At 43.5% G+C, this 26,326-nt stretch overlaps 1 protein-coding gene across 1 annotated transcript; it reads left to right on the forward strand.

Annotated features, from left to right (window-relative positions):
* The first annotated feature begins 13,442 nt into the window (after window positions 1–13,442).
* Window positions 13,443–19,459, forward strand: LOC106583048 (taste receptor type 1 member 3). The gene is made up of 8 exons (XM_014166808.3): window positions 13,443–13,720; window positions 13,923–14,223; window positions 14,476–14,832; window positions 16,428–16,844; window positions 16,946–17,149; window positions 17,622–17,742; window positions 18,039–18,409; window positions 18,587–19,459. Exons 1-8 carry the CDS (start codon window positions 13,473–13,475, stop codon window positions 19,457–19,459), a joined length of 2,892 nt encoding a protein of 963 aa, XP_014022283.2. The 5' UTR covers window positions 13,443–13,472.
* Window positions 19,460–26,326: the final 6,867 nt, after the last annotated feature.

Consider the following 26,326-nt stretch of genomic DNA (forward strand, 5'->3'; position numbering starts at 1 on the left):
TTCTCATTATCTTGTGGTGAGTTATTCACAATTTTCGATGAACAAATAAGGTTTTATATGTAAGATGGGTAAATAAAGAGCAAAATTATTGATTATTATTATATTATTATTTGTGCCCTGGTCCTATAAGAGCTCTTTGTCACTTCCCACGAGCCGGGTTGTGACAAAAACTCACTCATTCTAATGTTTAATAAATGTATTGTATGTTTATTTTACCTTTATTTAACTAGGCAAGTCAGTTAAGAACAAATTCTTATTTTCAATATATATATTTGAGTAGCATAAGATTAATTAATCAATCAATGTACATGCAAAAACATGGACATTGAAACAAAAAATGAATATACCTGCAATATAGCATGCTGGGAAATATGATAATGAGGGTGTGGTTTTGGTTCATCCTTAAGATTAACCAAAATCCTTAAGAGTCTAAATTAACATATGGAATTGTTTTAAGATGGTCATACCAAGGATAAGTTAGCCATTTGATTTAGATATTATTACATTGAAATTGGCCTTACTGCTATTAGCCCATAAACACATTGAATAACATATTCATACATGGAAAAACAGAAGAAAAAAAATAAATCAAAACGAAGTTTGTTTTAAAGTGTCTGTCATATATCTGAGAAATATAAGAAAGATCAGGATCCCCCACAAAAAATGCACTAAACCACTTCCATATAAACTCAGCAAAAAAAGAAACGTCCTCTCACTGTCAACTCCGTTTATTTTCAGCAAACTTAACAAGTGTAAATATTTGTATGAATATAACAACATTCAACTACTGAGACATAAACTGAACAAGTTCCACAGACATGTGACTAACATAAATGGAATAATGTGTACCTGAACAAAGGGGGTGTCAAAATCAAAAGTAACAGTCAGTATCTGGTGTGGCCACCAGTTGCATTAAGTACTGCAGTGCATCTCCTCCTCATGGACTGCATCAGATTTGCCAGTTCTTGCTGTGAGATGTTACCCCCCTCTTCCACCAAGGCACCTGCAAGTTCAAATCAAATCAACGTTTATTTGTCACGTGCGCCGAATACAGCAGGTGTAGACCTTACAGTGAAATGCTTACTTACAGGCTCTAACCAATAGTGCAAAAAAGGTATTAGGTGAACAATAGGTAAGTAAAGAAATAAAAGCAACAGCAAATAGACAGTGAAAAACAGTAGCGAGGCTATATACAGTAGCGAGGCTATATAGAGACACCGGTTAGTCAGGCTGATTGAGGTAGTATGTACATTTAGATATGGTTAAAGTGACTATGCATATATGATGAACAGAGAGTAGCAGCAGCATAAAAGAGGGGTTTGCGGGTGGTGGGTGGCGGGACACAATGCAGATAGCCCGGTTAGCCAATGTGCGGGAGCACTGGTTGGTCGGGCCAATTGAGGTAGTATGTGCATGAATGCATAGTTAAAGTGACAGAGAGTAGCAGCAGTGTAAAAGAGGTCGGAGGCCGAGCAATTGCCGTACCAGGCAGTGATGCAACCAGTCAGGATGCTCTCGATGTTGCAGCTGTAGAACCTTTTGAGGATCTAAGGACCCATGCCTAATCTTTTTAGTTTCCTGAGGGGGAATAGGCTTTGTCGTGCCCTCTTCACGACTGTCTTGGTGTGTTTGGACCATTCTAGTTTGTTGTTGATGTGGACACCAAGGAACTTGAAGCTCTCAACCTGCTCCACTACAGCCCCGTCGATGAGAATGGGGGCGTGCTCGGTCCTCCTTTTCCTGTAGTCCACAATAATTTCCTTAATCTTGGTTAAGTTGAGGGATATATTGTTATTCTGGCACCACCCGGCCAGGTCTCTGACCTCCTCCCTATAGGCTGTCTCGTCGTTGTCGGTGATTAGGCCTACCTCTGTTGTGTCGTCTGCAAACTTAATGATGGTGTTGGAGTCGTGCCTGGCCGTGCAGTCGTGGGTGAACAGGGAGAACAGGAGGGGACTGAGCACGGACCTCTGGGGGGCTTCAGTGTTGAGGATCAGCATGGCAGATGTGTTGCTACCTACCCTCACCACCTGGGGGCGGCCCGTCAGGAAGTCCAGGATCCAGTTGCAGAGGGAGGTGTTTAGTCCCAGGATCCTTAGCTTAGTGATGAGCTTTGAGGGTAGATTGGTGTTGAACGCTGAGCTGTAGTCAATGAATAGCATTCTCACATAAGTGTTCCTTTTGTCCAGGTGGGAAAGGGTAGTGTGGAATGCAATAGATATTGCATCATCTGTGGATCTGTTTATGGTTTCTGGGATAATGGTGTTGATGTGAGCCATTACCAGCCTTTCAAAGTACTTCATGGCAACGGACGTGAGTGCAACGGGTCTGTAGTCATTTAGGCAGGTTGCCTTTGTGTTCTTGGGCACAGGGACTATGGTCGTCTGCTTGAAACATGTTGGTATTACAGACTCAATCAGGGACATGTTGAAAATGTCAGTGAAGGCACCTGCCAGTTGATCAGCACATGCCCGGAGCACACGTCCTGGTAATCCGTCTGGCCCTACAGCCTTGTGTATGTTGACCTGTTTAAAGGTCTTACTCACGTCGGCTACGGAGAGCGTGATCACACAGTCGTCAACAACAGCTGATGCTCTCATGCATGCCTCAGTGTTGCTTGCCTCGAAGCGAGCATAGAAGTGATTTAGCTCGTCTGGTACACTCGTATCACTGGGCAGCTCGCGGCTGTGCTTCCCTTTGTAGTCTGTAATAGTTTGCAAGCCCTGCCACATAAGACGAGCGTCGGAGCCGGTGTAGTATGATTCAATCTTAGCCCTGTATTGACGCTTTGCCTGTTTGATGGTTCGTCGCAGGGCATAGCAGGATTTCTTGTAAGCTGGGTTAGAGTCCCGCACCTTGAAAGTGGCAGCTCTACCCTTTAGCTCAGTGTGAATGTTGCCTGTAATCCATGGCTTCTGGTTGGGGTATGTATTTACAGTGACTGTGGGGACGACATCCTCCATGCACTTATTGATAAAGCCAGTGACTGATGTGGTGTACTCCTCATTGCCATCGGAAGAATCCCAGAACATATTCCAGTCTGTGATAGCAAAACAGTCCTGTAGTTTAGCATCTTTTTCATCTGACCACTTTTTTATAGACCGAGTCACTGGTCACTGCTGCTTACTGCTTTAATTTTTGCTTGTAAACAGAAATCAAGAGGATAGAGTTATGGTCGGATTTACAAAATGGAGGGCGAGGGAGAGCTTTGTACGCATCTCTGTGTGTGGAGTACAGGTGATCTACAATGTTTTTCCCTCTGGTTGCACATTTAACATGTTGATAGAAATTTGGTAGAACTGATTTAAGTTTCCCTGCATTAAAGTCTCCGGCCACTAGGAGCGCCGCCTTTGGGTGAGTGGTTTCCTGTTTGCTTATTTCCTTATACAGCTGACTGAGTGTGGTCTTAGTGCCAGCATCTGTCTGTGGTGGTAAATAAACAGCCACGAAAAGTATAGCTGAAAACTCTCTAGGCAGGTAGTGTGGCCTGCAATTTATCACAATATACTCTACTTCAGGTGAGCAAAATCTAGAGACTTCCTTAGATTTCGTGCACCAGCTGTTGTTTACAAATATGCACAGACCGCCCCCTCGTCTTACCGGAGTGTGCTGTTCTAACTTGTCGGTGCAGGGTATATTCCGCTCGCTGAATATCCATGTCGTCATTCGCCACGATTCCGTGAAACATAGGATATTACAGTTTTTGATGTCCCGTTGGTAGAATATTCGTGATCGTACCTCGTCTAATTTATTGTCCAATGATTGCACGTTGGCGAGTAATATTGACGGTAATCGCAGCTTTCCCACTCGCCTTCTGCGGGTCCTCACGAGGCATCCCGCTCTGTGTCCTCTGTACCTGCGTCTCTTCCTCTTGCAAATAACAGGGATGTTGGCCCTGTCGGGTGTTTGGAGAATGTCCTGTGTGTCCTGCTTGTTGAAGAAAAAATCTTTGTCTAATCCGAGGTGAGTGATCGCTGTCCTGATATCCAGAAGCTCTTTTTTGCCGTAAGATACGGTTGCAGAAACATTATGTACAAAATAAGTTACAAATAACACGAAAAAAAAAACACATAATAGCACAATTGGTTGGGCACCCATAAAACTGCTGCCATATCCTGGACATTTCTGGGGGGAATGGCCCTAGCCCTCAAACTCTGATCCAACAGGTCCGGGCTCTTCGCTGGCCATGGCAGAACACTGACATTCCTATCTTGCAGAAAATCCCGCACAGAACGAGCAGTATGGCTGGTGGCATTGTCATGCTGGAGGGTCATGTCAGGATGAGCCTGCAGGAAGGGTACCACATGAGGGAGGAGGATGTCTTCCCTGTAACACACAGCGTTGAGATTGTCTGCAATGACAACAACCTCAGTCAGATGATGCTGTGACACACCGCCCCAGACCATGACAGACCCTCCATCTCCAAATTGATCCCACTCCAGAGTACAGGCCTCGGTGTAGCGCTCATTCCTTCGACAATAACTGCGAATCCGACCATCACCCCTGGTGAGACAAAACCACGACTCGTCAGAGAAGAGCACTTTTGCCAGTCCTGTCTGGTCCAGAGATGGTGGGTTTGTGCCCATAGGCGACGTTGTTGCCAGTGATGTCTGGTGAGGACCTACCTTACAACAGGCCTACAAGTTCTCAGTCCAGCCTCTCTCAGCCTATTGTGGACAGTCTGAGCACTGATGGAGGGATTGTGCGTTCCTGATGTAACTTGGGCAGTTGTTGTTGCCATCCTGTACCTGTCTCGCAGGTGTGCTGTTCGGAAGTACCGATCTTGTGCAGGTGTTGTTACACGTGGTCTGCCACCGCGAGGACGATCAGCTGTCCGTCCTGTCTCCCTGTAGCGCTGTCTTAGGCGTCTCACAGTACGGACATTGCAATTTATTGCCCTGGCCACATCTGTAGTCCTCATGCCTCCTTCCAGCATACCTAAGGCACATTCACGCAGATGACAGGGACCCTGGGCATCTTTCTTTTGGTGTTTTTCAGAGTCAGTAGAAAGGCCTCTTTAGTGTCCTAAGTTTTCAAAACTGTGACCTTAATTGCCTACTGTCTGTAAGTTGTTAGTGTCTTAACGACCGTTCCACAGGTGCATGTTCATTAATTGTTTATGGTTCATTGAACAAGCATGGGAAACAGTGTTTAAACCCTTTACAATGAAGATCTGTGAAGTTATTTAGATTTTTACGAATTATCTTTGAAAGACAGGGTCCTGAAAAAGGGACGTTTCTTTTTTTGCTGAGTTTATACTTATATAAGGTTTAACTGGTACTGGGCTACCTTCAAACGAGTCTTGTGAGGCTTGTGTGGGTGTCCTAGAGCAAAACAACTGACATGTACGTGAGAGTCTCACTTTTCAACAGAGGGGTCATATTAGTGTGTAGCCCAAACTGTTCGGATGCTGCAGACAGAAGTTGTCAGATCTGCGGTACCGACTTCTGATGAATCCCGTGATACTTGAACACCATTGTGTTCATGAGAGTCTTATCTTTCCATAGAGTGGTCATATTAGTTTGGAGGCCAAACCGTTCGGACTCTACAGACATTTCGTGAGAAGACAGATTTTTGGGATAAATCAAATCAAATCAAATGTATTTGTCACATACACATGGTTAGCAGGTGTTAATGCAAGTGTAGCGAAATGCTTGTGCTTCTAGTTCCGACCATGCAGTAATATCTAACAAGTAATATAACCTAACAGTTCACCACAACTACTTTATACACACAAGTGTAAAGGAATGAATACGAATATGTACATAAAAATATATAAATGAGTGATGGCCGAACGGCATAGGCAAGATGCAGTAGAAGGTATAGGGTACAGTATATACATATGAGATGAGTAATGTAGGGTATGAAAACATACAAAGCGGCATTGTTTAAAGTGGCTAGTGATACATTACATCAAGATGGCAAGATGCAGTAGAAGGTATAGACTACAGTATATACATATGAGATGAGTAATGTAGGGTATGAAAACATTATATGAAGTGGCATTGTTTAAACTGCTAGTGATACATTACATCAAGATGGCAAGATGCAGTAGATGGTATAGAGTACAGTATATACATATGAGATGAGTAATGTGGAGTAGGAAAACATTATATAAAGTGGCATTGTTTAAAGTGGCTAGTGATACATTTAATTACATCAAGATGGCAAGATGCAGTAGATGGTATTAGCGTACAGTATATACATATGAGATGAGTAATGTAGGGTAATAAAGTGGCTAGTGATAGATTGATTACATCAATTTTTCCATTATTAAAGTGGCTGGAGTTGAGTCAGTATGTTGGCAGCAGCCACTCAATGTTAGTGATGGCTGTTTATAAGTCTGATGGCCTTGAGATAGAAGCTGTTTTTCAGTCTCTCCGTCCCCGCTTTGATGCACCTGTACTGACCTCGCCTTCTGGATGATAGCGGGGTGAACAGGCAGTGGCTCGGGTGATTGTTGCCATGATGATCGCATGGTCTGACAAACACTGCTGTAGCTTGGCCAACTTCTACCGCAGATACCCATGCAAAACAACAGATATCTCTAGCTTAAGCAGATGGATTTTGATGGGGATTGTTTAATTATACTAATTAGGGTCTCGGACATTGACTCAAGTTTTTCTTTTAACACCAACACTGGGGTCACACACACGTGTCACACACACATCCCTGGTTTGAATGCAAACAGTTTTGTGAGGTAAGCGCCAAGGGCAACCTCTCCCTAACCGGCAGGTTAGCCACTATAGTGCAAACAGGATTTGTCCTATGTCGTGGACATGATGTAACAACTTCAGGCAAAGTGGATTTTAAGAATTTGGTTAATTTGTATGGTTAGAGCTTAGCATCAAGTTAAAACAACAAGCTGTCCCAGTATATTTCCAACTCTATGTAAGAGTGCATGCAAGGTTATGCATTCATGTAGTACTAAATTAAAAGTATATTTAGCTTCATGAATTTGCATATGAGACGTGCAAGTATGTGCAAATTCATATAGACTTACTGCAGCTATACAGTATAATATATGACTATACAAACTATACAAACTCCAACACACACACACACACAAACACTTTAAAGGCAGAAGAACAGGTTGAACCAATGAAGAAGAGTGGGGCAGGAAGCAAGGATGTTAACTCTTTGAGGCAGGTTAAAAGGCACAGTGTTTAAGCCGTAGAGGAAGGGAAATAATGTTTAGCTTTTTTGTCAAGGACAGGCTGGTCTATACTGCTGGGCTGGTTTGATATACTGTTGTTGATGTAGTCAGTAGACGTGAGCAGTGTAATGTTAACTGCATGGCGTATACTACTCTACAGCACAGCTGGGTTGGTGTTGCATGGCCTCCCTGCCTTGGCACAGCAGGATCCCCTCTTTCCGACACTTTCCCCATGCAATGTTAGGCACTGGAGCTGATCAAGACAGATGGCCTCATGTCCAGTAGCACATTTTAGTATTCTGCTGCCTAGCTGGGCTGGGCTGTCTGTCTGTCCTCTGCTATGCTCTGCTCTGCCTAGTTAATAATTTGTTAGGCCCTGTGGGGTATGAGGCCAGCATGTTGACAATGGGCTCACTGTTTCTCTGGCCAACGAAGGAGATTAGAGCGAGGCTGATCCGGCCATTCTGCGGCCAGGGGGTGAGTGTGGGGGAGGGTGGGGGGAATGAGGGGGGAGAGCACTATGCCTGTTCCTGTCTCAGCTCACAGACGAGTAAACGGCACAGTCAGTGTTTTGTAACACCCAAAGCCTTCGCAAAGCACTAGTGCCATAGTATCTTTAGGCTAGCTATGTAAACACTGGTATGAACACACACATATTAGTAGCACACTAACACGTAAGGACACTTCATTTAAGTGAATACTAACTAAATCAATTACTGATAAGAGTGTACCCATTCCTCCATTTTTATTTTCTATGGAAATGTACAATAATGTCTTCTCAGTAGCATTTGAAAAGTTGCAAATTCCAAAACGCTATATATACATTTTTTAAGAAATGTTAGTAAATTTGATTTTGTTTAAATAAATGATGAAAGATTGGTGTGTTGTTTCACTATCTAATCATTGTTGTTCAATGACAGGCATGTACATGTATCTGTTCAAAATCAATCACTTGAGAGACAGTGACACAATCCTATATATATGCTTCCATCTCAGAGAAATAAGTAGTACTCTTGTGTTTTACCCATTCAAATGCAACAAATAACTAAATGTTTAATAAAGAACTGTACAAAAGATACATTTGTGACATCAATATTTATTAAATGTACAGAACAGTAATATTTTACACACACGTGAAGGTACACATAAGCAATAATTTCAAATGAAAAAACACAAATGTGAGAAATTGGTGGATATAGTGTTTTGGAAATAAACTCTTTATCTGTAAAACATGTCTGCAATAAACCAATAGCCACAATCCTCTTATGCAGGTCATAAAGTTGACCAATAAACCAATAGCCACAATCCTCTTATGCAGGTCATAAAGTTGACCAATGGAACACAACAGACTAATCAAAACATGTTTTCGTTTGCAGGACCATTGTTCAGAACAACCAGAGCAACCAGTGAGGAGAAACAACCATAGATTCCCAGTAGGCAGGTCCAATCACCTCTGTTATCAACTGTTCAAACAGCCTGCATATCCACTGTGTACCCACTACCCACACAGACAGCGACCCTGGGAAGCCCCGTCAGCCTCCACCTACACACCACCACCACATGGACTCTAATTCTCTTACCACATCAGGGCTCTGGCCCGTAAGAATAAGAACAATATCATACGTCTGTGAAAATGAAAAATACTGTCCACATCAAAACATGTTACAGGCAATTCTCCCTACATAAAGAGTTCCTAGTGTTTTTCTGTGGACGGTCAGTGTGTTTGAACCCACATCTGACACCTAGTGTTAAAACGGCATGCCGTTTGTGTTAAAATACACTGTATATACAAAAGAATGTGGACACCCCTTCAAATTAGTGGATTCGGCTATTTCAGCCACACCCATTGCTGACAGGTGTATAATATCGAGCACACAGCCATGCAATCTCCATTGACAAACATTGGCAGTAGAATTACCTTACTGAAGAGCTCAGTGATTTTCAAAGTGACACCGTCATAGGATGCCACCTTTCCAACAAGTTAGTTCGTCAAAATTGTGTCCTGCTAGAGTTGCCCTGGTCAACTATAAGTGCTGAAGGAGAAACATCTAGGAGCAACAACGCCTCAGCCGCGAAGTGGTATGCCACACAAGCTCACAGAACGGTACAGCCAAACGCTGAAGCGCATAGCGCGTAAAAATCGTCTGTCCTCGGTTGCAACACTCACTTCCAAGTTCCAAACTAACTCTGGAAGCAATGTCAGCCCAATAACTTTTTTTCAGGAGCTTCATGAAATGGTTTTCCATACGGAATGCCAAGTGTGGTGTAAAACTCTCCGCCATTTGAATCTGGAACATTGGAAACACGCTCTCTGGAGTGATGAATCAAGCTTCACCATTTGGCAGTCCAATGAACGACTCTGGGTTTGGCGGATACCAGGAGAACGCTACCTGTCCAAATGCATAGTGCCAACTGTAAAGTTTGGTGGAGGAGGAATAATGGTCTGGGGCTATTTTTCATGGTTCGGGCTAGGCCCCTTAGTTCCAGTGAAGGGAAATGTTAACGCTACAGCACACAATGACATTCTAGACAAATCTGTGCTTCCAACTTGTGGCAACAGTTTGGGAAAGGCCCTTTCCTGTTTCAGCATGACAATGACCCCGTGCACAAAGCGAGGTCCATACAAAAATGGTTTGTCAAAATCTGTGTGGAAGAACTTGACAGAGCCCTGACCTCAACCCCATCGAACACTTTGGAATTATTTGGAACGCCGACTAACAGCCAGGCCTAATCGCCCAACATCAGTGCCCGACCTCACTAATGCTCTTGTGGCTGAATGGAAGCAAGTCCCCGCAGCAATGTTCCAACATCTAGTGGAAAGCCTTCCCAGAAGAGTCGAAGCTGTTATAGCAGCAAAGGGGGGACCAACTCCATATTAATGTCCATGATTTTGGAATGAGATGTTCAACGAGCAGTTGTCCACATACTTTTGGTCATGTAGTGTATGCAGCTACAGATCTGTCAGACAAGGCGGGCCTGGAATTATGAACAGTCTGATATTAGGGGAACAAGTTTACATCTGTAAGTCATGTTATTTTGGTGGAAATGTGATACACAATTCTAATAATAATAATAATAATGTGTGTGTGTATGCAAATTAGTGTCTGTGTATGTGTTTGCTCACACGCACGTGTGTATGTATTTGTTCTGGAGCCTTAGCACAAAAAAGTTTTAGGAAGGCTGGAGGTGGATTCATGGCTTAGGCTACCGAAGAACCAAACAAAAACGTCCATTCACGAAGTGTTTATCTGAGTCTACTGCCCAAACAATGTCTTGTTGCAACAAAGGAACACTGTGCACACATAAAACCCACCTCATAGGAGTGAACACACGTAAACATCCCAGAATATATACAGTGCATTTGGAAAGTATTCAGACCCCTTGACTTTAACCACATTTTGTTACGTTACAGCCTTCTTCTAAAAGGGGTTAAATTATTTTTTTCCCTCATCAATCTACATACAATACCCCATAATGACAAAGAAAAAACAGGTTTTTAGGAATTTTTACAAATGTAAAAAACAACTGAAATATCACATTTACATAAGTATTCAGATCCTTTACTCAGAGTTGAAGCACCTTTGGCAGGGTTTACAGCCTCGAGTATTCTTGGGTATGACGCTACAAGCTTGGCACACCTGTATCTGGGGAATTTCTCCCATTCTTCTCTGCAGATCCTCTCAAGCTCTGTCAGGTTGGATGGGGAGCGTTGCTGCACAGCTATTTTCAGGACTCTCCAGAGACGCTTGATCGGGTTCAAGTCCGGGCTGTGGCTGGGCCACTCGAGGACATTCATAGACTTGTCCCGAAGACACTCCTGCATTATCTTGGCTGTGTACTTAGGATTGTTGTCCTGTTGGAAGGTGAACCTTCACCCCAGTCTGAGGTCCTGAGCGCTCTGGAGCAGGTTTTCACCAAGGATCTCTCAGTACTTTGCTCCGTTCATCTTTCCCTCAATCCTGACTAGTCTCCCAGTCCCTGTCGCTGAAAAACATCCCCACAGCATGATGCTGCCACCCCCATGCTTCACCGTAGGGATGGTGCCTGGTTTCCTCCAGACGTGACGCTTGGCATTCAGGCCAAGGACTTAGTTTCTTGGTTTCATCAGACCAGAGAATCTTGTTTCTCATGGTCTGAAAGTCCTTTAGATGCTTTTTGGCAAACTCCAAGCGGGCTGTCATGTGCCTTTTACTGAGGAGTGGCTTCCGTCTGGCCACTCTACCACAAAGGCCTGATTGGGCGAGTGCTGCAGAGATGTTTGTCCTTTTGTAAGGTTCTCCCATCTCCACAGAGGAACTCTGGAGTTCTGTCTGAGTGACCATCGGGTTCTTGGTCACCTCGCTGATCAAGGCCCTTCTCCCCGATTGCTCAGTTTGGCTGGACAGCCAGCTCTAGGAAGAGTCTTGTTGGTTCCAAACTTCTTCCATTTAAGAATGATGGAGGCTACTAGGTTCTTGGGGAACTCCAATGCTGCAGAAATGTTTTGGTACCCTTCCCCAGATCTGTACCTTGACACAATCCTGTCTCGGAGCTCACAGACAATTCCTTTGACATCATGGCTTGGTTTTTGCTCTGACATGCACTGTCAACTGTGGGACCTTATATAGACAGGTGTGTGCCTTTCCAAGTCATGTCCAATCAATTGAATTTACCACAGGTGGACTCCCATCAAGTTGTAGAATCATCTGAAGGATCACCAATGGAAACATGATACACCTGAGTTCAATTTGGAGTCTCATAGCAATAGTATTTTTTATATATTTGCAAAAATGTCTACAAAGCTATTTTCACTTTGTCATTATGTGTGTAAATTGATGAGGAAAAACATTTTTTTAAGCAATTTTAGTATAAGGCTGTAACGTAACAAAATGTGAAAAAAGTGAAGGGTCTGAATACTTTCCGAATGCACTGTATATGAACAGAAATGTAAAAAACTGTTTTATAGCATTTTCACTTTAGTTTGCTTTATATCACAAACTGATTATAAAAACTAAATAGTAGCATGGCGTAATTTTTTTTAAACGTGGGTGGAAAGTAGACGCACTGTACTAAAGTGAAACATCAGGTGTTTCGTCACAAGCATTGGTATGTGTCTGCTCACGTCAAGATCTCGGACAAGATAGAAGAAAGACTACAGTACCTGTTTTAACTAGGGTCCAAATACACCTATACACTGTCTGTCAGACAGATCCTCTGTCACCCAGTTAAAGAGCTGTGAATAAGTACATTTAAGTTCAGCCCTATTATATACAGTACAAAGGTGTAGTGATCATACTGACTAAAACTTTTTCAAAGGTGTGTGTTAAGGTTAAAAGTGTTTATTGTTTCATGCAAAATACCTGGAAGAACCTGGAAATGTGATGTTCTATCTCGATGCAAATGGACAAAAAGATGGCATGCAAAGGTTAATGCAAAATACTCTGAGTATCCAGGCTGAATACAAATATGCAAACATCAGATGAGAGAGAAAATATAATAAATCTCAACTCTCAAACTACAGCTCCAGCTTAACTTTAAGATTATAATGGTAGAAGTGGATATAGAATGCTAATATAGATTTTGGCAAATGTTTAACAGCTTGTACTAACAGAGGGCTATCGGCAGCAGAAAAGGACAGGAGAGAGACAAATTGGCTTCTGTTGATTAGCCACCTGACACCTGATTTTCCTAAATATTATATGCCTATGAAATGGAGACACCACAGCAACTCATCAAACACACACAAGGCCACCTTTGAAGTTTTACTGTCTTATAAAAACTGTGCAAATCATGCATGCGGTATTAAAGCGCTCGTCTCATCTAACCTCCCCTAACCACGCACAATACTGACAAGGCCTAATCAGCCAACCACAAGCAAATGTCAGGAAAATACTTTGGAAGTGTCTGACAAGAACCTGTCGCCTGGTAATTTCCATATGTTGGAGTCTTGTTTCAAACATCTTCAGGCGTACCACAAATGTAAATGGACCTCCGGTGTCATGTTGAAAGCAACAGCACACCCCTGGTGAGACTTGTACTCTGGTACAGGGCAGCCTGACCCGAAGTACTTTATTCACTACCCATCAAAATACAGGAGATACAGGAGGTACAGACAGACTGAGAGTAGAGCTCTCCCCATCGACTCGACTGGGCTGTGAAGGTACGAGTACAGGTGAGCTTCTCCATTACTCGGTAACTGGTTGGATGGCAAATTACCTTTCAAATGACTTTCTCCTGGCCTCTGTGCCTTCTTTTTCTTTCCCTCTGACCCTCTCTCTTTCTCTCAATGCATCTTTCTACACTGGCATTCGCCGATGCCTGCTTTAAGTTCTCTCTGATGTTTGCCATGACCCCTAGCCTGTCTCTACCTGCCCTCAGCAGCATGGCGGTGCCATTGAGACAGCTGGTTCTATGCTGGGTGTTAGGAGCAGGGTGCAGTCAGAGCTCTCCACCATGGTTCCAGAATATCACTACCAACCTGTTTAACTCTTCGGGAGACATCCTCCTCGGGGGGCTCTTCCCCATCAATGAGCTCACCAGCAACCTGAGCCACAGAGTGAAGCCGGACAACATTAGCTGTGACAGGTACAGTAATTCAAGACCCACTGTACTTTTTGCTGAATATAATTTTTTCCCTATATCAAGTGTCTTTATACTGTAATCATTTTAGCAGATTCTGCATATCTCATTCGAATTAGTGCTTGCTTCTCATTCGTTTAAATGATTTGAATTATTGAATTATAGTACAGCAGTAACAACCCCTCCCTGTCTGTGCTTCGCCTGGTAGGATTAATGAGCATGGGCTAGGTATGGCCCTTGTAATGAAGTACACAGTGGATGAGATCAACGCCAACTCCACCCTACTCCCTGGCATCAGGCTGGGCTATGAGATCTTCGACACCTGCAAGCAGTCTGCCGTCATCGTGAAGCCCACACTCCTCTTCCTCACTGAGGACTCCAGCCGAGAGCTGGCCGTCATGTGTAACTACACAGACTACGTGACCCGTGTGGCGGCTGTCATCGGCCCATCCACCTCAGAGATGGTCTCAGTCATAGGAAAACTACTGGGATTCTTCCTCATACCACAGGTTAGTATGGTCACATGATGGAATGCTATCTTTCAATGCAAACAATGTCATCCTCTTTTAATATGATGCAAAATGAAGATTTCCGATTCGTCCATTGTTTGACAATCGCTCAAATATGATTTTGATTGAACTGTGTGCTGTGGTGGAACACAGATGAAAATGTGAGATACAACTGCAGTGGAGACATAATTGCTTTTTGTATCTACCAATGCTACTTATGTCTCATTACCATCATCCCTCTGTCCTCTGTAGATTAGCTACCTCGCAACTAGTGACCTGTTCAGTGACAAGAGTATGTACCCATCGTTCCTGCGCACTGTTCCCAGTGACAAGAGGCAAGTGGAGGCCATGGTGTATCTGTTAAACAGGTTCCAGTGGAACTGGGCGGCCGTGGTGGGCAGTGAGGATGAGTACGGACGCCAGGGCCAGCGCCAGTTCTCCACCCTGGCAGCAAAGAGCTCCATCTGTGTGGGCTACGAGGGGTTAATCCCTATGTACCGTGACCCACAGCCAGTGGTCAGAGAGATCCTGGACCGCATCGCAGAGGCCAAGGTGGGAGTGGTGGTGGTCTTTTCCCTCGCCCAGCCTGCCAGAGCCTTCTTCACTGAGGTCAGTGAGATAGCAAGTCACATAAGAGTTCTAAAGACCGACAAAATTGTAAAATCTCACAAGCTTTTCAAAAAGCTTTATGCAGCCATTGGTTTGACTGTTTTTAAAGTACATTAATGCAATTCATTTACAGTATCTAAATTCAGATTAGAACATTTGTCTGTAAGTAGCAACGTGCATGCCCCGCCCATCTTAGGATCAGTTTTTTTCAGCTATCTGTTTCCTGTGTTTGAGGGGTGCAAAACCACTTGTCACTTAAATCTCCCTGGATTGATTAATGAAATGTACTCCTGCTACTCTTATACTCTTGCTTGTGCCTGTTGTTTTCCCCCGTTTATGTATGTTATGAAATGTTTGTAATGACTTGTCAAACACACCCCGGTAATGGCTGAAATGGGCTCAATGGAACACGTTGTCTTTCCGTTGTATTTCTAAGAACCCTAAAGCTTCATCTAGGATCTAACGCACCATCTTCACACTTACATCACAACAAAGAGAAGAAAGATAACTTTATTTTGATGTGTGTTCCTTTTTTTGGAATTGAAAAAAGTTATAATTTAATACAGTGTTTACAAATGAGATTCGCTCAAATGAAAGCAACTCCCGAAAATGAACACTGACTATAGTGATATTATGTCTGATCTCGCAAACAATGTAAAGTATGTTTAGACAGGTGTAATCTAGAGCCAAGCACATTGATTTTAAATCCGGAGGTATCCTGCTATTGACACACTTGTTGATTTATGCAAGAGAAAATTTAAATCAACAGTAATTAATGGGGCAGTCTAGACAGCGCAGGTGAGTGCTGGTAGGGTAGACAGAGCAGGTGAGTGCTGGTAGGGTAGACAGAGCAGGTGAGTGCAGGTAGGGTAGACAGAGCAGGTGAGTGCTGGTAGGGTAGACAGAGCAGGTGAGTGCTGGTAGGGTAGACAGAGCAGGTGAGTGCTGGTAGGGTAGACAGAGCAGGTGAGTGCTGGTAGGTTAGACAGAGCAGGTGAGTGCTGGTAGGGTAGACAGGGCAGGTGAGTGCTGGTAGGGTAGACAGAGCAGGTGAATGCTGGTAGGGTAGACAGAGTTGGTGAGTGCTGGTAGGGTAGACAGAGCAGGTGAGTGCTGGTAGGGTAGACAGAGCAGGTGAGTGCTGGTAGGGTAGTCAGAGCAGGTGTTTGGTGGTTTCAGCCCTGTTCCACCCCTTTATGTTAATGTTTTCATATATGTAAATATACCCTGCGTATTTATGGAAATGAGGCACATATGATTTTCTTTATTTTAACACAAAATATAAAAAAAAAAATACCTGATACAATAAGAAAATGTATATATGAGTGCATTCTAAGAAAGAAAGTTACTTTTGACAATAAATGTAATACTTGAATTCCCACCAAAATCCCTGAACTTCATTCATTATTTTTCCGTGTCAGTAAAATGTTTTATGTGCTATAATTCAGTCAATATCTGATAGATTATAAAAAAATCGAAAAGTTTGGAGTTACATAATCTATTTTCCAACTATTTCATTTATTACAATAGTTTTAAAAACATTTTAACAATTTCAATGACCATTGCTACGATACCAACATGCTGTTTGTGATCAGGTGATCAGGAGGAATCTGACAGGTGTGTGGGTGGCCAGCGATGGTTGGGCCCTGCACAGAGACGTATCAACTCTCCCAAACATCCACACTGTGGGCACTATCATCGCCTTCACATTCCAGAGCCAGACCCTGGCCCTGCTCACACCCTACACAAGGGAACTCTTCTCCAGGATCAGAGAAGAGAGGGCCAGGCAGCCCTCACCAGATACAGAGTCAACCCGTGGTATGAACCAGTGCCCAGACTGCTGGAACCTGTCCCCAGACAACTTACATCTAGTGACAGAGCCCATACTGCTGAGGTCAGCTTTCAGTGTCTATGCTGCCATCTACAGCGTTGCACACGCACTGCACAATCTGCTCGGGTGCAATGCCAATAGCTGCCTGAGGGGCGCTAAAAGCAAAGTCTATCCCTGGCAGGTACATTCTCCCTCATGGTACTTTTTTTCCCAGATAATGATTATGTGAGAATGTGCAAGGATACTTTTACAAATGTAATTAACAATACTCTCCCCCTGCAGCTGTTGGAGGTGCTGAAGAAGGTAAACTTCAGTCTAAATGGAAGTCATTTTGAGTTTGACAGTAATGGAAACCCAAACATTGGCTACAACGTACTACAGTGGGTCTGGAGAAACAACAGTCTGAGTTTCAAAGATGTCGGCTCCTTCTACAAGAACCTGTCAATTAACAACACCCTCATCCAATGGCATACAGGCAGTACTAAGGTAATCGCCGCCCCATCTCCTCATCAAACATAATGTTGGATTTTATCGGCTTTTCACATTTTTACCTCTGGGATTAAGCCTTTTTAATGTGCCAGCTATGCTCCACAAAGTGGTAACTTTTCTAAGTTCCTTGGGTATGTTCAGCTAGAGTAGATTGCATTTTCCTTTTATGCACCAAACTACATTTTCACCACTATTGGTTAAAGCTGCTCAAATGTTTGACGTAAAAAAGTCTTCATTTAAATGTGTTTACCACAGGAGGTTGGTGGCACCTTAATTGGGGAGGATGGGCTCGTGGTAATGGCTGGAGCGGAATTTGTGGAATTGTATTAAAAAAAACAACAACATGGTTTCCATGTGTTTGATGCCATTCCATTCGCTTCGTTCCGGCGGTTATTATGAGCCGTCCTCCCTTCAGCAGCCTCCTGTGGTGTTGACCACCACATCCTCTCTGACCCCACCTCTGCTGCAGGCCCCTGAGTCTACCTGTTCCTCTGAGTGTGGCCCTGGCCAGGTGCGCAGAGTGAAAGGCTTCCATTCCTGCTGCTATGACTGTATTGAATGTTTGCCGGGCACCTTCCAGAATGGCACAAGTGGGTGATTAACACTCACAGAAATGACATCCATCAATCTAGTCCTTAAAAAGGCCATCACTCTTGTGATTTGGTTTTGTAGATTTCTTTGATATTTTCCTTGAGCAACATGCTGAAACTAACAGATGAACAGACTAACAGCTTTACACCTTTGTCAAACACTGCCAACATTGTGTTTAAAAAATGCCCAATAAATGTACAAAATTGAAAGATGTGAGTGGTGGTCTTATAAGACTTTCTACTCTTATCTGGTTCTATCATTCTAACCACGTCTCTGCTCCTTCTCTGTCTCCAAGTGGACATCCAGTGTACCCAGTGTCTAGAGGGCCAGTGGTCCCAAGTACGTAGCACCAACTGCACCGAGCCTACCTTTGACTTCCTTACCTGGAGCCAGCCTGAGTCCCTGGGGTTGCTGCTGGCCATGCTGGTGATGCTGGCCTGTCAGGGGGCTGTGGGGGTCCTGCTCCTGCAGCACCGGGGATCTCCGCTGGTGAGGGCCTCTGGGGGGGCCCTGGGTGGTGTGGCCCTCCTCAGCCTGATGGGAGGCTGTGCCTGCCTGCTGCTGTTCCTGGGCCAGCCGGGGGAGCTGGTGTGTCATCTGCAGCTGCCCCTCAGCTCTATTTTCCAAACGGTCACCCTGTCCATCATCCTAGTCATCTCACTGCAGGTAAGGCCTAGACCTGTGGAACACAAAACAAACATGAATCATGGAGATATTATATAGCTAAATAGGTTTTCTTTGATATAAAAATCCAACAGTTCAGGAGACATTTGGATGAATATGAGTGAGGAAGACGCAGAGTATCATGAATCCTGGAATAGCTCATTCTCTGTCCTCCCTCAGATTGTGTACGTGACAGAATTCCCTGGCAAGGCTCCTTTTCATCTGGATACACTGAGAGGCCCTGGAGGCTGTCTGCTAGTATTGGCCTGCTGTGGAGTGCAGGCAGGGATCTGTGGCTACTATGTCCAGGAAGGGCCCTCTCTATCCCAGTACCTGGCCAAGATGAAGGTGACCTTTGTGAGGAAGTTCCTGCGATGCCCTGTGGAACCCATTTTAGGTCTGGGCCTGATGCAGGGTTTTAATGGCCTCCTGGCCCTCACATCCTTCATGTGCACCTTCATGGCTGTGAAGACCGTTCGACAGTACAACCTGGCCAGAGATATCACCTTCTCCACCCTGACCTACTGCGTGGTTTGGGTGGTCTTTATCCCCATCTATACCAGTCTGAATGACAAAGACCGCTCCATCGTTCATGTATCTGTCAGTTTGCTCAGTAACATGGGACTGATGGTGGCCTACTATCTGCCAAAATGTCACCTGCTGCTGAAGAAACCTGAGCTCAACACAGAAGAGCACTTTCATACCTTCCTCAAGGGGGCTGAAGCAACTCCTCAGAAGGAACATGACCAGGGACCTGGAGGGGAGGGTCAGGGACCTGCAGGGGAGAAACAGGGATCTGGAGGGGAGGGGAGGGGAAGGGATCTGCAGGGGAGGGACAGGGATCTGCAGGGTAGGGGCATGGATCAGGGAAGGGACAGGGATCTGCAGGGGAGGGACAGGGATCTGCAGGGTAGGGGCATGGATCAGGGAAGGGACAGGGATCTGCAGGGGAGGAACAAGGATCTGCAGGGGAGGGGCAGGGATCAGGGAAGGGACAGGGATAAGGGAAGGGACAGGGACAAGACTTGGGACAGTGACCTTTATTCTGTTTAATGTTTAAATAATGTATTCAATTTAGTTTATAATGCATTGTTTCACAATTTTTGCAGAGACATATAACTGCAATCATTCAATCAAACTAGTCTACATGCACATGAAATGTATAACAAAGACTTGACAATTGAGGATGTGTGTGACTAAGTTCAACCAGATGTGCTAAAAGGTGCAGCATGCTGCACTTGCCTGCTACGATCAGTGATGTAGTTTGCTAGATCGCCACCAGGGGTCGCAATCATACATATTACAAGCCGTTTACAGACTGAAAAAGCCATTAGGTAGAAATATCAGTCAGTCAATGTGGCTTTTATTGAATAGTATGTAGGCCTAATGTATTTTACAGTAAAACAACATCCGATTCCATTATAATGGGTTGGCGTGATTGTCTTATTCGTGAAAATACACAATATGCAGCAAAGGCATACTAGGCTAAGTCACAGTAATTTTTGCTATAGGCTACTATAACAATGTTATGCTCATAGACCAATGTGTAGCCTATAGGTATTATACTACGCATAGGCCTATAGCACTTTTGATGAACGAATTGTGTAGAGAATCAATTGAGTGATGTAGTATTTATGTATATGTAAATCTCAGTGAATTTGAACTAGGCAACAGATAATTGAATACGGAAGATATTTAATAAAGCCCACTAAATTGTTCTGATTAGCCTGCCGTTGGCCTCGGGCATGTTTGACGTTTTCTTCGTCTAATTCAACCTGTGAGTGGGAAGATGTAAACGGTAAAATACGGAACCATCACACGTTTCCTAGTCTACTGATTAAATTAAACGAGAAACCAAATTCGTCAACCATAAATGACAACACTAAGCGTTTTATTATTTTTACTCCAAGTTCTGCAATGTCATGAGCTCACCTTGACGTTTTCTGCCGTTGAAAGGCAGGTGTAATGAATCTATGCGTTTATAATCCAGTAGGCATACGTGTGGTTTGGTGACGCTAAAAACGGTTACAGCCTCTGGTTATTAACTGGGATAGGTCACCCCCGTGACCAACTCCACACATGACATTGATGTGGAAGCTGCGTAAAACTGAAAGCCCGTGCCCTCGAACATAGCCAGCTCTTGATAATCCGTCCATTAATATACAGTGTCATAGGCCTAATGTGCACAGTAATATCTAACGGTGTTAATGCATGATAAAGATTCACTCAATGAATCCGATTTCGTGAGCAATTTCGAATAATAAGCACTTGAAATTATTCATATTAAGAAGAAACCTTTTTATTGCTTTGAAAAAAAAAGAAACTTACATTGAGGCCAGTGCTTAAATTAACTTCTGAATAATTGAACGAAATTCATTTCAATAGTGATAATATGATCATTTAAACATGAAGCACAACATGGAGTGGTTTGTACAGAAGAATTCGCCTATAGGCATTGGAAAACTTTCATCCCTTCAAGTAAGAATTATAAAAACACAATGTTGGTCTATAGCCTACTCTTGATAAAAGCATCCCCTAATTTCAAAATGGAGTTTTGGAATGAAGATGAACACGCTATTTACCACAAGGTTTCTGGTATGACTGTATGATGAAGTCTGGTATTGTGCTGAGACATCTATTGTTACCCAAACAAGACATAAGACAAAAAGAAAAACTTCATATAGTCCGTATGTTCTATTCTTCTGGGCCCGCTGATTACGTCGTGTGATAAAAGTTGTTTCTTACAATAAACTAATGTGGGAATCAGAGAGCGCTAATGAAGCGGTTAGGGATAAAGCATCCTTTGCTCTGATGCGGTCCCTTTCGCCCCGAACACTAAAGGCTTGGTTATATGGGGTAAACAACCAGCATCAAACGTGTTTATCAAGTCCGGTGGCGGCAAGAACCACCAGCCACCGGGGAACAGCAGCGGGAGAGGTGCGACCATAGAAATGCCCTCTCTTCCTCCGTGCCTTTAGCGTGTTTAATTAAAGCTTGTTACTGTTTTGAATTTGAATAATAATCCTCCGAACTAAAGGCGACCTTTGTCTGGGCAGAATGTATGGCCATTATCATTGCAATTATTTAATCAAGAGCTGCAGCTAATAGTTCTTTTTTCTTTTTACTTTTTAAACGGGCAAGAACGAGACGCTAAACGAACACTTGCCAAAATGTAGTATTTAACTTTTGTCGCATTATAGCCCAGACAACTATTGTTAATGTGAGCGCAGACTGAGTAGGTATGGTATTTTTTGACCACCACAAGATGACACAGGCTTTTTGACAAAAAACAGAATCTCAAAAAATGTAGTATATCAGCCGAATGATTTCTTCAAATAGACCAATATCGATTTAAAACATTTCATCAGTTATTTCAAATCACACTGCACTTCAAGATTCATATTTACACTGAACAAAAATATAAACACAACATGTAACAGATGTGGCATATCAAAAATGTGAGGTTTTGTCACACTTGGCAGAGTTCCTCTGTCCAGTGTCTGTGTTATTTTGCCCATCTTAATCTATTATTTTTATTGGCAAGTCTAATATCTTTGCAACTCTGCCTAGAAGGCCAGCATCCCGGAGTCGCCTCGTTGAGACTGGTGTTTTGCGGGTACTATTTAATGAAGCTGCCAGTTGAGGACTTGTGAGGCGTCTGTTTCTCAAACTTGATACTTATGTACTTGTCCTCTTGCTCAGTTGTGCACCGTGGCCTCCCACTCCTCTTTCTATTCTGGTTAGAGCCAGTTTGCGCTGTTCTGTGAAGGGATTAGTACACAGCGTTGTACGAGATCTTCAGTTTCTTGGCAATGACTCGCATGGAATAGCCTTAATTTCCCAAAACAAGAATAGACTGATGAATTTTAGAAGAAAGTTATTTGTTTCTGGCCATTTTGAGCCTGTAATCAAACCTAATGCTGATGCTCCAGATACTCAACTAGTCTAAAGAAGGCCAGTTTTATTTCTTCTTTAATTAGGACTACAGTTTTCAGCTGTGCTAACATCATTGCAAAAGGGTTTTCTAATGATCTATTATCCTTTATAAATAATACACTTGGATTAGCTAACACAACATGCCATTGGAACACAGGAGTGATGGTTGCTGATAATGGGCCTCTGTACGCCTATGTAGATATTCCATAAAAAAATCTGCAGTTTCCAGTTACAATAGTCATTTACAGCATTAACAATGTCTATACTGTATTTCTGATCAATTTGATGTTAATTTAATGGACAAAAATATTTGCTTTTCTTTCAAAAACAAGGACATTTCTAAGTGACCCCAAACTTTTAAACGGTAGTGTACATCACTTTATTTTGAGCCGTCTTTGCCGTCAGCTAAAACGGAGCACCTGGCTCACGCCCGGGAAGCAGCCGGTTCTAAAACGAACGCAATAACCCAGGGCAGGCCCGGGACATTAATCAAATTTTAACACGACTTTTAATGACTGCAAAATGTATAATATTTAGTGGTTCATGTAAAGTAAGTGCTAAATAAAGTTTCATAAACCAAAAGCTTGTGTAAGAGCACGGTGAAACAAACCTAACATTGTAGCCTAGGCCTACGGCCTAACGTGAAATAAGTTATGCATAGGCCTACTAGGCATATCTCCAACCAAAATAGCGACCATATTAGTTAGAAAATGACTTTGTTAATAAAGTTATATATACTGCCGTTAATTAATGTTCAGCATAATAGCTAATATGTAGGCATAGGCTACGTTCGATAACAGGAAGACAATACAATCGATGCAATAAGGGGGAACATGAATTCATGAAATTACCAAACTGTGCGAGGCCAGAACTAAGAACAATATGGCTGTTGAGAAAGAGAAAGTGAAGTAGACTGAGCTGTGTAGGATTAAAAGAAGCTGTTTCTGGGTCAATGGATGCATCTCAATAATATCAAATCAAATTTTATTGGTCACATACACATGGTTAGCAGTTGTTAATGCGAGTGTAGCAAAATGCTTGTACTTCTAGTTTCGACAGTGCAGCAATATCTAACAAGAAATCTAATTCCACAACAATGACCTAATGCACACAAATCTAAGGAATGGAATAAGAATATATAAATATAAATATATGGATGAGCAATGACAGAGCGGCATAGGCAAGATGCAATAGATTATATAAAACACAGTATATACATATGAGATGAGTAATGCAAGATATGTAAACATTATTAAAGTGGCATTATTAAGGTGACTAGTGATCCATTTATTAAAGTGGCCAATGATTTCAAGTCTGTATGTAGGCAGCAGCCTCTCTGTGTTAGTGATGGCTGTTTAGCAGTCTGATGGCCTTGAGATAGAAGCTGTTTTTCAGTCTCTCAGTCCCAGCTTTGATGCACCTGTACTGACCTCACCTTCTGGATGGTAGCGGGGTGAACAGGCAGTGGCTTGGGTTGTTGTCCTTGATGATCTATTTGGCCTTCCTGTGTGACATCGGATGCTGTATGTGTCCTGGAGGGCAGGTAGTTTGCCCTCGGTGATGCGTTGGGCAGACCGCACTACCCTCTGGAGAGCCCTGTGATTGTGGGCTGTGCAGTTGCCGTACCAGGCGGTGATACAGCCTGGCAGGATGCTCTTAATTGTGCATCTGTAAAAGTTTGTGAGGGTTTTAGGTGACAAGCCACATTTCTTCAGCCTCCTGAGGTTGAAGAGGCCCTGTTGCGCCTTCTTCACCACACTGTCTGTGTGAGTAGACCAATTCAGTTTGTTTGTGATTTGTACAGAGGGGGTGCTCCCTCTGCTGTTTCCTGAAGTCCACGATTATCTCCTTTGTTTTGTTGACGTTGAATGAGAGGTTGTTTTCCTGACACCACACTCCGAGAGCCCTCACCTCCTCCCTGTAGTCTGTCTCGTCGTTGTTGGTAATCAAGCCTACTACTGTTGTGTCGTCTGCAAACTTGATGATTGAGTTGGAGGCGTGCATGGCCACGCAGTCATGGGTGAACAGGGAGTACAGGACGGGGCTGAGCACGCACCATTGTGGGGCACCAGTGTTGAGGATCAGCAAAGTGGAGATATTGTTTCCTACCTTCACCATCTGGGGGCGGCCCGTCAGGAAGTCCAGGACCCAAATGCACAGGGCGGGGTTGAGACCCAGGACCTCAAGCTTAATGATGAGCTTGGAGGGTACAATGGTGTTGAATGCACAGCTATAGTCAATGAACAGCATTCTTACATAGGTATTCCTCTTGTCCAGATGGGATAGGGCAGTGTGATGGCGATTGCATCGTCTGTGGACCTATTGGGGCGGTAAGCAAACTGAAGTAGGGCTAGGGTGACAGGTAAGGTGGAGGTGATATGATCCTTGACTAGTCTCTCAAAGCACTTCATGATGACAGAAGTGAGTGCTACGAGGCGATAGTCATTTAGTTCAGTTACCTTTGCCTTCTTGGGTACAGGAACAATGGTGGCCATCTTGAAGCATGTGGGGACAGCAGACTGGGATAATGAATATGTCCATAAACACATCAGCCAGCTGGTCTGTGCATGCTCTGAGGACGCGGCTAGGGATGCTGTTTGGGCCAGCATCCTTGCGAGGGTTAACATGTTTAAGTGTCTAACTATCTTAATATCGTCTTTCTCCTGAAGTGTACACTTGTTATTTCCCACACATAAAAAAGCATTGGATTGGTGGAGACATGGGCTTGAGGGATTTTTTTCTTATGGCATTCATTAAAAGGAAGTGAACAAGTGCACACTTTGGGTGGCACAGGACCATAAGCGTAGGCCTTCTGCAAACAGAAGACAGTACAGCTTAACATAGACAGAGGTCTCTCTCTCTCTCTCTCTCTCTCCTTCCCACACAGTCAACACGCTGCTGCTTTTCAACCCAGATGATGTGTATGTATTTTTGCATCTATTTATTCTACCTGAGTCCTCCCCAATGGCACCACAGTTCCATCCCCTCCATACCTGTTTCTCTGCTCTCTCATGAGCATACTCCCAGCTCCAGTGCTAATTGACCCAAGGCCTAGTTTTAATTCGTACCGATTGGGTGGCTTTGTGTGTGTGAGAGAGAGAGGGATGGAGAGAGAAAGAGGGAGAGAAATATGTGTCTCATGAATATGAAAGAGTAGACGTGGAGCAGTGTTGTTAATGGATGGTCAGTGGTACACATGTACACGCACACACACTCACGCACGCACGCACGCACGCACGCACACACACACACACACACACACAAACACACACACACACACACACACACACACACACACACTAGTCCTGTATGTCCTACATAATTTGGGAGTGTGTGGATGGATGGATGGATTGATGGTGATGGTGGGTGTGTGTGATTTTTCCTTTATTGTTGTATTAGGTTCTGGATATACACTTCTCCAAGCTAATGCCTAAACAGTACTAAGTTCATAATTGTGAAGAATATTGTAAATAATATAAATGACTTACTTATAACTTAGAATAAATACCTTACTTAGATTAGTACAACTTTCTCACCTTATCATTACCAAAAAACTAAGGATAAACTGTATATTTTAGGCTTTTGTTGTCAGTCGGGAATTTATAAACAAATTATATGGGAAAAAATATTGTTGCTCCTATGGAAAGTCCTTCCTTGAGAATGAAAATTGTAATGTTGTGTATGGTAATGTATTTACTCTGAATGTGTGTTGTTTAGTGGTTGCCTTTTCCCCTTTAAGACGAGGCTCTGAGGGGCTGAGGAATGCCCTCCCCTCTGTGTGTGCCTGTGTGCATGCATTTAGGTGTGTGTGTGTGTGTGTGTGTGTGTGTGTGTGTGTGTGTGTGTGTGTGTGTGTGTGTGTGTGTGTGTGTGTGTGTGTGTGTGTGTGTGTACTGGCTGAAAAATGCCCTCCTCTGTGGTATTGTCGGGGTGGCTGGGGGCCGAGGGGCCCGGGTCGGGGGCTTAGTGAGGGGCCCTGTGTTT

This window comes from Salmo salar, chromosome 22, assembly GCF_965601325.2.
Source record: "Salmo salar chromosome 22, fSalSal1, whole genome shotgun sequence".
Lineage (NCBI taxonomy): Eukaryota > Metazoa > Chordata > Actinopteri > Salmoniformes > Salmonidae > Salmo > Salmo salar.